The following is a 13,100-nucleotide window of genomic DNA, read 5'->3' on the forward strand; positions in this document are numbered from 1 at the left end:
GTTGTGAATTTTGAATGGAAATTTGGTTGAATTGTATTGATTTGAGGAGATATTGACGGTTGGGGTTAAGGAATAAAATGAATTATTTAGAAGTGTTTTTCACAGGTTTTGAAGAACTGTTTTTCCCAAATATAGACGGCACTCTGCCGAAAATTTTCCAAAATTTACGTAAAATAAAAATATACAAAAATTTGAACTATTCTTTAAACTTTAAGTAAATATTTTTAATACCTGCTATAAAAGCTCACCATTTTCAAAAAGTAAGAAAATTGTTTTAAAATCCCTTGTAGCATATTTAATGGGTTACCAATAGGCGAAGTACGGTAATTCATTAGATGTACTATGGGATCATGTTACATCTTACTGAGGGGTAGGGTGTGACATGTTTAGTAGTATCAGAGCAATGGTTTTAAAATAAATTTTGAACTATGAATTTGAAATATTTTGTCGGTAAATACAACTGCTTAATGTTTCATACATATGACATATTTACATCATGAATATGCACTAACGGAGGTCAACCTCCTTGTGTTTATTATCAGAGAGTAGAAAATTTCTAAAAGCAGAATGGAAGAAGGAGATTATTCCGTAGAACAATTTATCGAGGCTGAGGCACAAGGAGAAGCCCCAGCACTCCAGAACGTGAGTGGGTCAGCCACTCCAGCTCCTCCTCAAGCACCGCAGTTTCTTGCTCAGTTTGCACAGTAAATGGCTACATTCTTTCAACAAATGGCGAGAAACTTGCCAACACAAGCTCAGACACAAGCCCCTACAGCACAACCACAGCCCCCAGCAAGACATATGAGAAGTTAATAAAATTTGGGGCTACAGAATTCAAAGGAACAGTGGATCTACTAGAAGCAGAACAATGGTTAGAGAGGATGGAACGGGTTTTCAGAAAACTACAGTGTGCTGAAGAGTTGAAGTTCGAATATTCAGTATCACTTCTCCAAGGGAATGCATATGAATGGTGGAAGACCATCCCCTACAGCCTGATAGAGCCACCAGTCCTCACATGGGCAGACTTTTTGGGGAAATTTCAGCAAAAGTGGGTCCCCGATACTTATGTAGACATGAAGCTGCAAGAGTTTTTAAGTTTGAAGCAAGGGGACAGAACTGTAGCAGAGTATGAGCAGGATTTTTCTCGACCAACCCACGATGCCGGAAGTTTGGTCACCACCCCTAGAGACAGGTGTAAGAGGTTTGAGGCTAGGTTGAGGCCTAGCTTTAGAATGCAAGTGGTGGGTTTCCGATACTAAAATTTTTTTGAATTGATTTCACAAGCCGTGGAACTAGAAAGGATAGAATCAGAAGGGGCAGTGAAAAAGAGTACAGAAGAGAAAGAGAAAACAGAAAAAACTATTGGTCAAACTACAGAAAGTAGTTCGGGAAAGAAAAAAAATTTTGGAGGATCTAGCTCACACGAATCAGGTAGAGGTAGATCTTCTGGACAAAAACCACTCCGATCCGATCAGCAAACTCAGCAAACACACAGAAATACGCTATCGAATCTACTTTGTGAGACTTATGGTAAACCACTTAGTGAAGTATGTTATAGAGCTATAGGAGCATGTTTTAATTGTGGAGGGACTAGTCATTTTATTAAGGATTGCATAAGTCCAAGCCGTTATGGATCATTTACCACGTCAGAAGGATCAGCCCAAGTTTCTACCCCAAAGAGTTCACCAACAGTTCGTAGAGGCAGAGGCAGAGGTAGAGGTAGTATACCTAGAAGTCAGAGTGCTGTGAATCAGCTAAGACAAGGTGATACTCTAGCTAGAGTATACACTATGCGACAAAGGGATGAGGATGAGACTTTTCACATTGTTGCTGGTATTTTCTCAATTCTTAACTCAGATATGTATATGTATAAAAATCAATTTTGATGTGTTAGTGATTAGTCTTTTAGGATAAGAATTACCATAATAAGCATGATTGGAATTAATTTTGAAAATGTTTCTAGTGAGAGACATCTCCTAGACTACGATAAATTATAAAGTTAATTAGTAAGCCTAATTAGGTAAGGCAAGAGGACCTAAAAGTAAGTTATAGTAATATAGCTACCTTAGATGCGGGTAAGGGTATTACTGCTGATAGATGTCAATGGGTACCATAATCAAAATAAGTTTAAGATATTAGTGGATTTGAAAGAAATAAAATATAGGGAAGTTTAACCTATTGGAATGTATCACAGTAACTATGCAATATTCTTGATGTTTGTGCTGTAAGCTGCAAATTACAGTACTGACTTGGGATTTATTGTGTAGAGCTACGTACTACCCAACAGTACACAAGGATAAGAATAGTTGCAAACGGCATCTATTTTGGTATAGTTATGATAAGATAAAGTTTTTTTATTGGAAAAGAGTTTGAAAATCCTAACCCGGGATTTAAAACTCTAAAGTTAGAATATTGAAAGGTTATAGTTCAGTACAAAATGAAGTAATGACTACACATTAGTGCAAAATAAGCTATAGAATATCGATAGATAAAAGAGTTATGGAAGTAAAAATTAGAATAGTTGGTGCAAATATAATAAAGAAACGTTATGAATATTAGTTGAAGTATTGACTAGAATGGTCAGAGAACCAAATCAAAGTAATATTGAAGTATGACAGATTTATTAGGGATGATAAGAGGTGCTAAATCATGACTCGACAGTCGAATTAAGGAAGAAGATAAGATTGAGGAATAAAATAATTAAAGTTAAGTTGTGGAATGAAAAAAAAAAAGATTACAAAGGAAAATAATTGCTAAAGAAATAGTAAGAAAAGATTATGATTGTACAAAAAAATTAAATGTTACATGAGATTATTAAAGTCTTACACAGACTCAAAGGAATGAAGATTATAAGATTATGTAAAAAGGAGAAAGACTAAGTTCCCATTACCTAGGATCACACGAGGACCTAGAAAGAGTGGATCCTTTAGCACACAAATTTGCTCACCTCTAGAATTGAAATGAATTCAAAATTAACTTATGACAGAAGCTCCTAAGGAACTTGGCACACGAGGTGAGCAATTGATATGTAAATATTATTGGTTAAAGTGCTACGGACCATCATTCCGACGACGAGGCTACATGAAAATATGAGAAAAACATGAGAAAATAACACATATGACTAATTGAGAACAAATAGTGGGCAGAATTTCGAGGATGAAATTTCTTTTAAGAAGGGGAGAATTGTAACACCCCTAATGGCATAGCCTAGTACATTTTATTATTTCGGTGACCGGTGTAAGTCCGGACAAGTAAGAGAAGTAGAACCATGTCTAAGACACCTAGATAAGCCTTGAACACAAATAATTAGTAATTGCTAAATAGTTAAGTATAAAGAAGAAAAACAAAGTATAAAAAGGTTAAATGAGCTGGGAGTCATAACAATGGGTGACCTTCTCGGGAATGACTGCGAGATCAGTCTAAACCCAAAATTTGAACCATAAAATGTGATGCCGTGGTCCTTAGGACTATTGCGAACACAGTGGAAAAGAGAAAATCACGAAAAAGAATTTTTAAGTAGGTCAAATAATTAGGTCAGAGATCCTGAAGAAATATTAAATTATTTGTAAACTTGATTGAACCAGCGAGGGGCAATTTGGTCAATTCAACCCCGAGATGACTCATGACCTAATTGTCCAATAAAATCGGAGAAAAAAAATTTCAAAATCAAGAATTAAATTAAAGAACTAATGAAAAAATAAATAAAAAAAAGACGAAAAAGTGTTATTACATCACTTAGATGACATCATGGATGATATCAAAATTAATTTATTTTTGCCTACAAATTTGGACTAAGTCAAATAGCTAATTTAAAAACAAATGAAAAAAAAAAAAAAAGAAAAATTCACTTCTTCTTCTACCCATTTCAGCCACCCATCTCTCTCTTACATTTCTCTTCCAAAACTCCCTTGAAGCCTACTTTGAGCTTGAGAAAGCCTACATCCAAGCACCTAAATCCATAAATCTCTCCATTAAATCTTGTCTTTGGATCTTGCTAAGCAATTTAGGAGCAAAAAGAAGAAAGGAATTGAAGATTTGAGAAGAGGAAGTTTTGTTTAAACAAGGTTAGTGAAGTTATTCCAAATTTCTCTTTAGATTTATGCTCATGTGCATGAATTAAACTTAGAAATTGTGTAAAATCAAACAAAAACAATTGTTGAGGGACCAAACATGAAATTAATCTAGCTAGGGTTAGGGTTTGAAATGAATGAGTTTGAAGTGTTTGAATGGTTATTTGAGGTGCATTAGGTGTAGAGATCATGAATGTGCACTTTGAATGCATTAAACTGAACTTTATGTGTAGTTAGGGCTTGAGCATTTTGAAGAAATTGGGAAAAAATTTAAGAATTGGCCAAATGATGTAGTTAACCTTATTTGAGTAGAGTAATGGTCAATTGTGACCATTTGTGGTGTGTATGAATTGTTGGAACCAAGTTCTAATTCGGATTGGTGAAGGTCAATCTGCAGGCAGCTTGACCTAGGTCCTTTTCAGGGACCAAAACTGAAAATTTACCAACCCAATTGGTGTGACGCCAATTGAAATGAAACTAGACACAAAATGACACATTTTTCATTTAGGAATCATGCCCAGAAAGTGACCATAACTTAGTGAACAATTAGGCCAAATTTGGAATTGGGCATACTGACCTGTACAAAAATGACCAAATGAATAGTAGTTACGTAAATGACCATAACTTGGTCTAGGAAGGTCCAAATGACCTAAATTTTATACCGATAGAAAGCTGAGACATAGCCCTACAACTTTCATGAATAAAATAAACCCAAATTTTGACTATAACCTATTTGAAAAACCACCTGCAGTCAACCCACAAAAATTACCAAAATCCAGAATTTGCCCAGAATTCTGGGTAACACCAAATCCAGCTAGCCATATTCAAATGGCCATAACTAGGGCTTCAAAACTCCAAATAGAGTGATTCAAAAAGGGGAATAAAGTTAAGACAATAAGGAACAACTTCTATGAAGACAACTTAGCCAAATTAACATAGCAACTTGATCAATGGAATAGTGCAAGACAGGGCACCAAATCTGAAATTTTGGAATTTCATCTAAGAAACTTAAAGTTTGAGGAAAACAACCAAAACCAACAAGTTAGATAACCAAAATGTGGTATGTGGGTGAAATTAGAATTTCCATATCTATTAAGCATTAGAAAGTCAATAAATTAACTTGAATAGTGTCATGAATAGTAACTCCGAAATGAAAATTTTCAAGAATGTTAGTTTAAGTATATTGGGGCTAGAATTAAGTATATATGAATTAATTATATATGAATTAATTATTGGATTATTATGAGATAAGATACTGAAACACTATAAATTGCGTGTTTCAGTTGAAAAAGACCTAAAAAAGGACAGGGCAAACTGAGTCAAGCCCTAGAGGCGACTCACATCAGGTTTGTGCACAACAAACTTAAAATTCTTTGTTTCTACTTGACAATTCTTGAAATAAATGTTGTGAATAATTTTGATTGTTATGGCTTTGAAAATCTTATTTGAAAAATAGTGTGTTGCCTACTTTGTAAATGAAAAGTTTGGAATGAAATATGATTTATGTTTTGCGTGAAATGTTTGAATAACTTGATTTAAATTGTTTTTTATTAACACTTGACATGGCAATATCACTATGTTCCTTCTCCATTTATGGGGTGAGTTTGACTATATTCCTCCCTCTCTGGCTTGCCAGTCTGAGGTGAGTTTGGATGAGTATTCATTAACCTCCCTCATTGATTTCGATTAGTGGGGTGAGTTTGCCTTGTCGTGGTGTACAACACGGCATGTTTGGAAATTTTGTGTCATGGCCTAAGTTATATTAGTGATTGGCAACACTATGATTATTAAATTGTTTGATCAAATTTGTGTTATATTAAGTTTTAAAAATTGTGAAATATTTAAATTATGATTTGTTATAAATGTGATTTAAAAAAATTTGTGAAATGTGATTGTGAAATATTTGAACTGTGAATTAATAACAAATATTTTATATTTTGCATTTTATATTTAGTGTCACCACTGAGTATTTTTATACTCAATGATAGCTTTCTTTGCTGTCGCAGATAGAGACAAGGAAAAAGCAGTAGAGTGAGCTACTGATTGTTGGGACTACACGGAGGCTTTTATACGGGTATTTAGTTATACCCTTGAAGTTTATTTTGATGTAAATAGTTTAGTGTCATATGTGTTAATATAAAATTGAGCAGTTGTACATTAAAGTTGTAATAATATTATTTTTTATTTTTCTTTTGTAAATTAAGATTTGTGTATGTAAATTTAATTTAATGCAATGTTTATGAGTTTATCAAATTATTTTGTACAATTTTTGAGTTGTGAATTTTGAATGGAAATTTGGTTGAATTGTATTGATTTGAGGAGATATTGACGGTTGGGGTTGAGGAATGAAATGAATTATTTGGAAGTATTTTTCATAGGTTTTGAAGAACTGTTTTTCCCAAATATAAACGGCACTCTGCCGAAAATTTTTCAAAATTTACGTAAAATAAAAATGTATAAAAATTTTAACTATTCTTTAAACTTTAAGTAAATGTTTTTAATACCTGCTGTAAAAGTTCACCATTTTCAAAAAGTAAGAAAATTGTTTTAAAATCCCTTGTAGTATATTTAATGGGTTATCGGTAGGTGAAGTACAGTAATTAATTAGATGTACTATGGGATCATGTTACATCTTACTAAGGGGTAGGGTGTGGCAGTTCTCTAGACGTTGATGGAGCATCGGCTATATGCCAAGTCTCTAAGTGTGAGTTTTGGCTAAAGAGTATATCTTTCTTAGGACATATAATGATAGAGAATGGAATTGAAATGGATCCTAAAAAGGTAAAAGTAGTGTTGGATTGGCCAAGGCCAACCATAGTAATGGAGATCAAGAGTTTCCTAGGTATGGGTGGCTATTATAGGAGATTTGCACCTGATTTCTATAAAATAGCTGCTCCAATGGCTAGGTTAACTCAAAAGAATAGAAAGTTTGATTAGAGTGATGAATGTGAGGAGAGCTTTTAGAAGCTTAAGGAGTGTTTGATTTCAGCACCAGTGCTAGCTCTAACTATATGCAGTCAGGATTTCACTGTCTATTGTGATGCCTTCATAGTGGATTTGGGATGTGTTCTCATACAGAAGAGAAGAGTAATAGTTTATGCTTCAAGACAGTTGAAGAAGAATGAAGCTAATTATCCCCCTCATGACTTAGAAATAGTGGCAGTAGTTTTTACCCTAAAGATGTGGAGACATTATCTTTATGGAGCAAAATGAGAGATCTTCACATACCACAAGAGTCTCTAATGCATATTTAAGTAGAAAAGTTGAATATCAGATAAAAAAGATGGGTAGAACTGCTCAGTGATTATGACTGTACAATTAATACCATTCAAAAAAAACAAATGTTATTATAAATGCCCTCAGCCAGAAATCATTGGCAGTTTGGCACATACCTTTATAGAAAGATGGCCTATCTTAAAAGAGTTGCACCAGTTGATTGGAGAATGGTTGCAACTAGAGTTATCAGCCAAGGGTACCTAGATAGCTCAGATGAAGGTGATACTAGTGTACCTAAGGAAAATAATAGAGAAATAGCATGAGGACCCTGAGTTGGTGAAAATAGCATAGCAGTGCAAAAAGGGAAGAACAGTGAGTTTCATTTCGGTGGAAAAGGAATGTTAAGATACAGTAACAGATTATGTGTACCAAATGACAACCAAGTCAAGGGACACATTAAGAAGGAAGCTCATAATGCTAAGTATAGTGTGCACCCTGGAGCCACCAAAATGTATCAAGATTTAAAGGCGTACTGGTAGCCTTCCATGAAAAAGGAGATTACACAGTTTGTGACTACTTATGAGGTGTGACAGAGAATGAAGCTAGAGCATCAAAAGCTAACAATAATGCTCAACCCACTATCCATTCCAGAGTAGAAATGGGAAAATGTGGCATGGATTTTGTTGTGGGATTACCAGTCGCTTCCAACAAACATGACTCGATATGGACTATAGTGGATAAGTTGACCAAGATGGCTTACTTCATTCCTATTAGAGCTAACTACTTTGTGAATAAGTTGGCTCAGGTGTACGTGGTAGAGATGATAAAGTTACATAGAGCTCTAGTAGCAATAGTCTCTAACAAAGGACCAAAGTTCACATCAAGGTTTTAGAGCTGTCTTCAAAATGAATTAGGCGCCAGGTTAGACTTCAGCATGGCCTTTCATCCTCAAATAGATAGACAGTCAAAAAGAACCATACAAACTTTGGAGGATATGCTGAGAATGTCTGTACTTAACTTTGGTGGATCATGAAAAAAGTACCTTCCCCTAGTTGAGTTTGCATATGACAACAACTATCACTCTAGTATCAGAATGGCACCATATAAAGCTCTATATGGGAGGAAATGTAGGTCTCCTATGTGTTGAGAAGAAGTTGGTGAAAGAGCTTTAGTAGGAATAGAGTCGGTAAAAGTTACCAATCAAGCCATGCCCTTAATTAGGGCAAGGTTGAAGATAACAACCAGTAAACAAAAAAGTTATGCAGCTCTTTGTAAGAGAGAAGTGATTTTTCAGGAAGGAGATATAGTGCTTCTGAAGGTATCTGTGACTGTAACAGCCTGATCCTTCTCCAGTTAGTATTGTCCGCTTTGGCCCATGGGCCTCACGGATTTGTCCCTTGGGAGGTTTCATTCCCAAAAGCGCGCTGACCAGGTGAGGAAGGCTCCCACATATATGGCCCAAATCTTTTCTTCCCGTTTCCGATGTGGGACACGAAGTTTCCACCCCAGTGCGTAGCTGGTTGAACAAGCACGTCCCAACCCCATCCCTGGGTCGTGACAAGCCCACCAGCTTCCGCCTGGTGCGTCCTCGCACCACACACCGTACTAGAGGGAGTCCAGCTCTGATACCAAATTGTAACAGCCTGATCCTTCTCCAGTTAGTATTGTCCGCTTTGGCCCATAGGCCTCACGGATTTGTCCCTTGGGAGGTTTCATTCCCAAAAGCGCGCTGACCAGGTGAGGAAGGCTCCCACATATATGGCCCAAATCTTTTCTTCCCGTTTCCGATGTGGGACACGAAGTTTCCACCCCAGTGCGTAGCTGGTTGAACAAGCACGTCCCAACCCCATCCCTGGGTCGTGACAGTGACACCCTTTACCCGTGTACAGTATACCCGAATAAGTAATGCCACACGGTGTACTGGCACACTCTAATATACCTTACTTAATTTGTGTCATGCTTTTGAAACTAATTTATGAAATATGATTTATTTAAGCCATTTATCAAAATTATTATTTATTTGGGGTTCCGAAAATTTTAAAGAAAATCCGGCGGAGTACCGGCTAAAAATGGAGAAAACAGTTCTTCGGAACCTGTTAAAAACACTTCCAAATAATTTCCAAACAATTCCAACTTCAATTTATCAACAAAATCTCAATATTAAGATCTCAACATCATTTCAATTCCAGTTCTCAATCATCCATCACATGTGATGATTACATATAAATCACAAGTAAACATTTACATTTCCATTCACAAGTACAATTTTCATAATTTACATAAACATCAATATACATTACACAAGTTTAATTACATATGAGAAAAACAAAGTTAAGTTACAAAATGTCAAAATGACACCTAATGTCCTACCAATGCACTGCAGAAGTTGAGGTGACACGGACACTGTGCAGGACTGCAGGATGGACTCACCCAGTCTGCGGTCTACTGGGCTCACGATCTGTATCTCCAGTACCTACGCATGGCAAAAGCAACGCGCTAAGCAATAATGCTTAGTGGTGCAATAATATAATAAAAGAAAATAGCAAGAAATTTAATGTGTAGTGAATGTATATGTTTTATTTGTTTGGTATTTGTATATCATTTACTTTGTCCACTTTTATTCATTTGGTTGCCCCAAGTAACCTACACTCGACGACTGGACTGGATAACGGGTAAACTAGCACTGGGTATCTAATACCTCGGGCCGTCACACCATCGGTCGCATATGCATCACCCGGTGTGCAACAGAACAGCTACCAAGCTGTAAGTAATCTCAGGCACAAGGCCAAGTCTCAATGCAAGGTCAGATGGCTAAAAGCCATAAAATCACAGAATGGCATATTGCCATGTGCAGTACTGCTAACTGAACCCTATTGGCATGCCAAACTATCCAAACCAATCTTGTTAGGTATACTAGGGCATTTGAAACTTTTAAATTCTTCAATTTGTGAATTTCAAATTTTTAGTGTCACTATTCATCTTATTGGTCAACAAAAATATTGACTTTTAGAATAAAAATATGTACATTGACTTTGGCACTCCCAACATACCACATTTGGCATTCCAAACTTGTTAGCATTAAGCATTTATACCATTTCAAAGTTTAAATCAACACAAGCAGAATTTTCAGTTTTTGTGAGTCAATTTCACTGTTCCATTGGACACTGTTGCTGTGGGAATTTGAAGAAATTTCAAACATGACAGTTGTTCCTTATTTTGTCTAGTTGAATTTCCTTTTTTGAATCCCTCCATTTGGAGTTCTGTAACTCCAGATATGGTCCAAAAACCACAGCTGGTCGGATTCCCATTCTGCAGAAATTACCATATCTACAGTAACATGAACAGTGACTTCCACTGCCATTTGGGTTAGGTTCTGGCCATAATTTGGGGTAGGTTCCTTCATGAAAGTTGTTTTTCTATGTCTTAACTTATTGCTGTAAAAATTTCAGGTCAATTGACCATATCTACAGTGAGTTATGGCCAAATGAACAGTTACTGTTCATTTGGTCAATTCTGCAGAATCAGTTGCAGGGTATCCGGATTGGGGCCAAGTTTTGGTCCTTTTACTTTGGTCTTTTGGGCATGGTTTCTTCAGAAAAAATGTGCCATTTTAAGCCTAATTTCATGTCCAATTGGCCAAACACCAATTGGACCAACACAGCCAAAGTTATGGCTGTGTAATTGGACTGAAATCTCAGTCCATTGCTGCTGTCCTAGGGCAGCTTACTCCTTCTCTTTGCAATCCTATTTTTCAGTCCAAAGTGTGCTCAACTTACCTAAAATAGTCACTAATTGACCATTAAAAAGTTCTCTAACAATTTCCTAAGCCAAGTCACATTTTCACCTTCCTAAACCCTAATTCAATTTCATGATTTATGCCATTTACCTTGGTTAGCTACTAATGCATTACTCATATGTTTATAACTTCAAACATGGTTTCTATTTCACTTCAAGCTCATCAAAAACACTCCTACATATTCCTTTTCTAGGGCAGCCGAAATTCAAGAGCTCATACACATAGGTTTTTGTTCATTTAAATTACAAGTCTTACTAAATTTCTAGTCCAAAATCATGAAATTTAAGAGTTTTATGTTTATAGTTGCACTAACCTTGAATGGGCAGAATTTCCAAAACCCCAAACTTCACTTTTCTTCCTTTTCTTGGCTGCCAAAAGATCATGCAAGGTGCTAGGATAAATTTTAGTGAAGCTAGGTTATGATTTTATTGGGTAGAAATGGGTGAATCAAGCTTGGGAAGTGGGGTTTAATGGAGGTTTAGGGCAAGGCTTGGGTTTCGGCTGGTTTGGGGAGGGAGATGGCAGATTGTGTTTTTAATTTTTTGGTCTTGGTTTGTCTCTTTTATTGGTTAATAAAAGAGTTGTTTAACTTTGATTGGGTATGGCTTTTAAATGACATCATTTTGATGTCATAATTAAGCCTTTTTCCTCATTTTTCTTTTCTTTCTTCCACTACTCATTTCCAATTTAATTTCTAGTAATATTCATTCATATTTTATGTCATATTAATTATTTACTCAACTGGACAAGTTGGCCAAAAATCACCTCTGAAGGCGAAATGACCAAAATGCCCTCCGTTTGGCTTAACGGGTCAAAATTGTCTGTACCGATTGAAAATTTTTTCTAGGTATTTTCTTGGCATTCTAATGCCATGGGAACCTTAGTAATCTTTCTCTGGAGTCTCAAAAATTATTTTATAATTTTTCCCCCGGGTCTAGGGCTCCTCGTTGCGAGAACCGCAACTTCCCTCCGGTTACCCATCGCTTGGGCACCGGCTCATTTGACTTGGTCGTATTTTATTTTTAAAATTTTTACTAAGTGTTTCTTATTAATATTTGAGTTAATTATGGTCCCTCACTTAATTTTAATTATTTTTCCGGACGTTCTAGCTGTCCGGACCGACACCGGTCACCGGAACAGTAGAATGTACGGAGTTGTTATCAGGAGGGTGTTACAGTATCTCCAATAAGGGTGGCATCAGATTTGGAAAAAAGAGGTAAGCTAGCTCCAAGATACATTGGACCATATGAAGTGCTGCAAAGGGTTAGAAATGTGTGTTATGAATTAGTTTTGCCACCAGAAATAGAAAGGATACATATGGTGTTTCATGTTTCTATGTTGAGGAAGTTCATATTAGATCCGAACAAGGTTATAACTGAACCAGACATGGAAATTTCCAAAGATCATTCTTATATTGAACAATCTATCTAGATTGTAAACACTCAAGTTAAGAAGCTGAGGAACAAAGATGTATCGATGGTTAAGGTATTATGGAACCACCACAACATGGAAGAGTGCACGTGGAAAACTCGTGATTCCATGATACAATAATGTTCTCACCTTTTCTAGGTATGTTATGTATGCTATGTTTGCTTTTATGTGTTTATTTTAACATTCGAGGATGAATGTTCTTAAGAGGGGAGAATGTAATACCCGCTATTTCTCGATGTCAAAATATCTGTCTTAGACAGAATATTCTAGTAAAGTGTGAGACTTCACTATCATGGGAGTAGTGGTAAGAGGTGAAAGTATGCTTATGTATGTGGCTTTGAAATGTTCAAAATGTATTTAAGAATGAAAAAAAAAATGTTGTAAGGGTTTTATTCTTTAAAAGTTTTAAAGTGGTTGTTTTGGGCAAAAGAAGTTTCGGCAGCCGAAGTCCTTTTTGTGGTTCAAATGCCCATTTGGGCATAATTGATTTCGACAGCCAAAAGTTATTTTCTACCCAAAACACTTAGGGTTTTCTTCTTTCGTCTCTCTCTCTCAACTTTAGGGTATGCAAGGAGCTCTTTGAAGAG

The 13,100-nt window shown here is 36.0% G+C and overlaps 1 protein-coding gene across 1 annotated transcript; it reads left to right on the forward strand.

The window, feature by feature from the left end:
* The first annotated feature begins 7,474 nt into the window (after positions 1-7,474).
* On the forward strand, positions 7,475-8,178 carry LOC131172942 (uncharacterized). Its single transcript, XM_058134574.1, has 2 exons — positions 7,475-7,565; positions 7,880-8,178. Exons 1-2 carry the CDS (start codon positions 7,475-7,477, stop codon positions 8,176-8,178), a joined length of 390 nt encoding a protein of 129 aa, XP_057990557.1.
* Positions 8,179-13,100: the final 4,922 nt, after the last annotated feature.

The sequence above is a fragment of the Hevea brasiliensis genome, chromosome 14 (genome assembly GCF_030052815.1).
Source record: "Hevea brasiliensis isolate MT/VB/25A 57/8 chromosome 14, ASM3005281v1, whole genome shotgun sequence".
NCBI lineage: Eukaryota > Viridiplantae > Streptophyta > Magnoliopsida > Malpighiales > Euphorbiaceae > Hevea > Hevea brasiliensis.

Bases quoted from the DNA above. Each gene is read 5' to 3' on its own strand.
- LOC131172942 (XM_058134574.1), top strand. From the start codon at position 7,475: ATGGCCTATCTTAAAAGAGTTGCACCAGTTGATTGGAGAATGGTTGCA. The intron at 7,566-7,879 runs GTGATACTAGTG...GAGGTGTGACAG, and splicing joins CCTAGATAGCTCAGATGAAG to AGAATGAAGCTAGAGCATCA.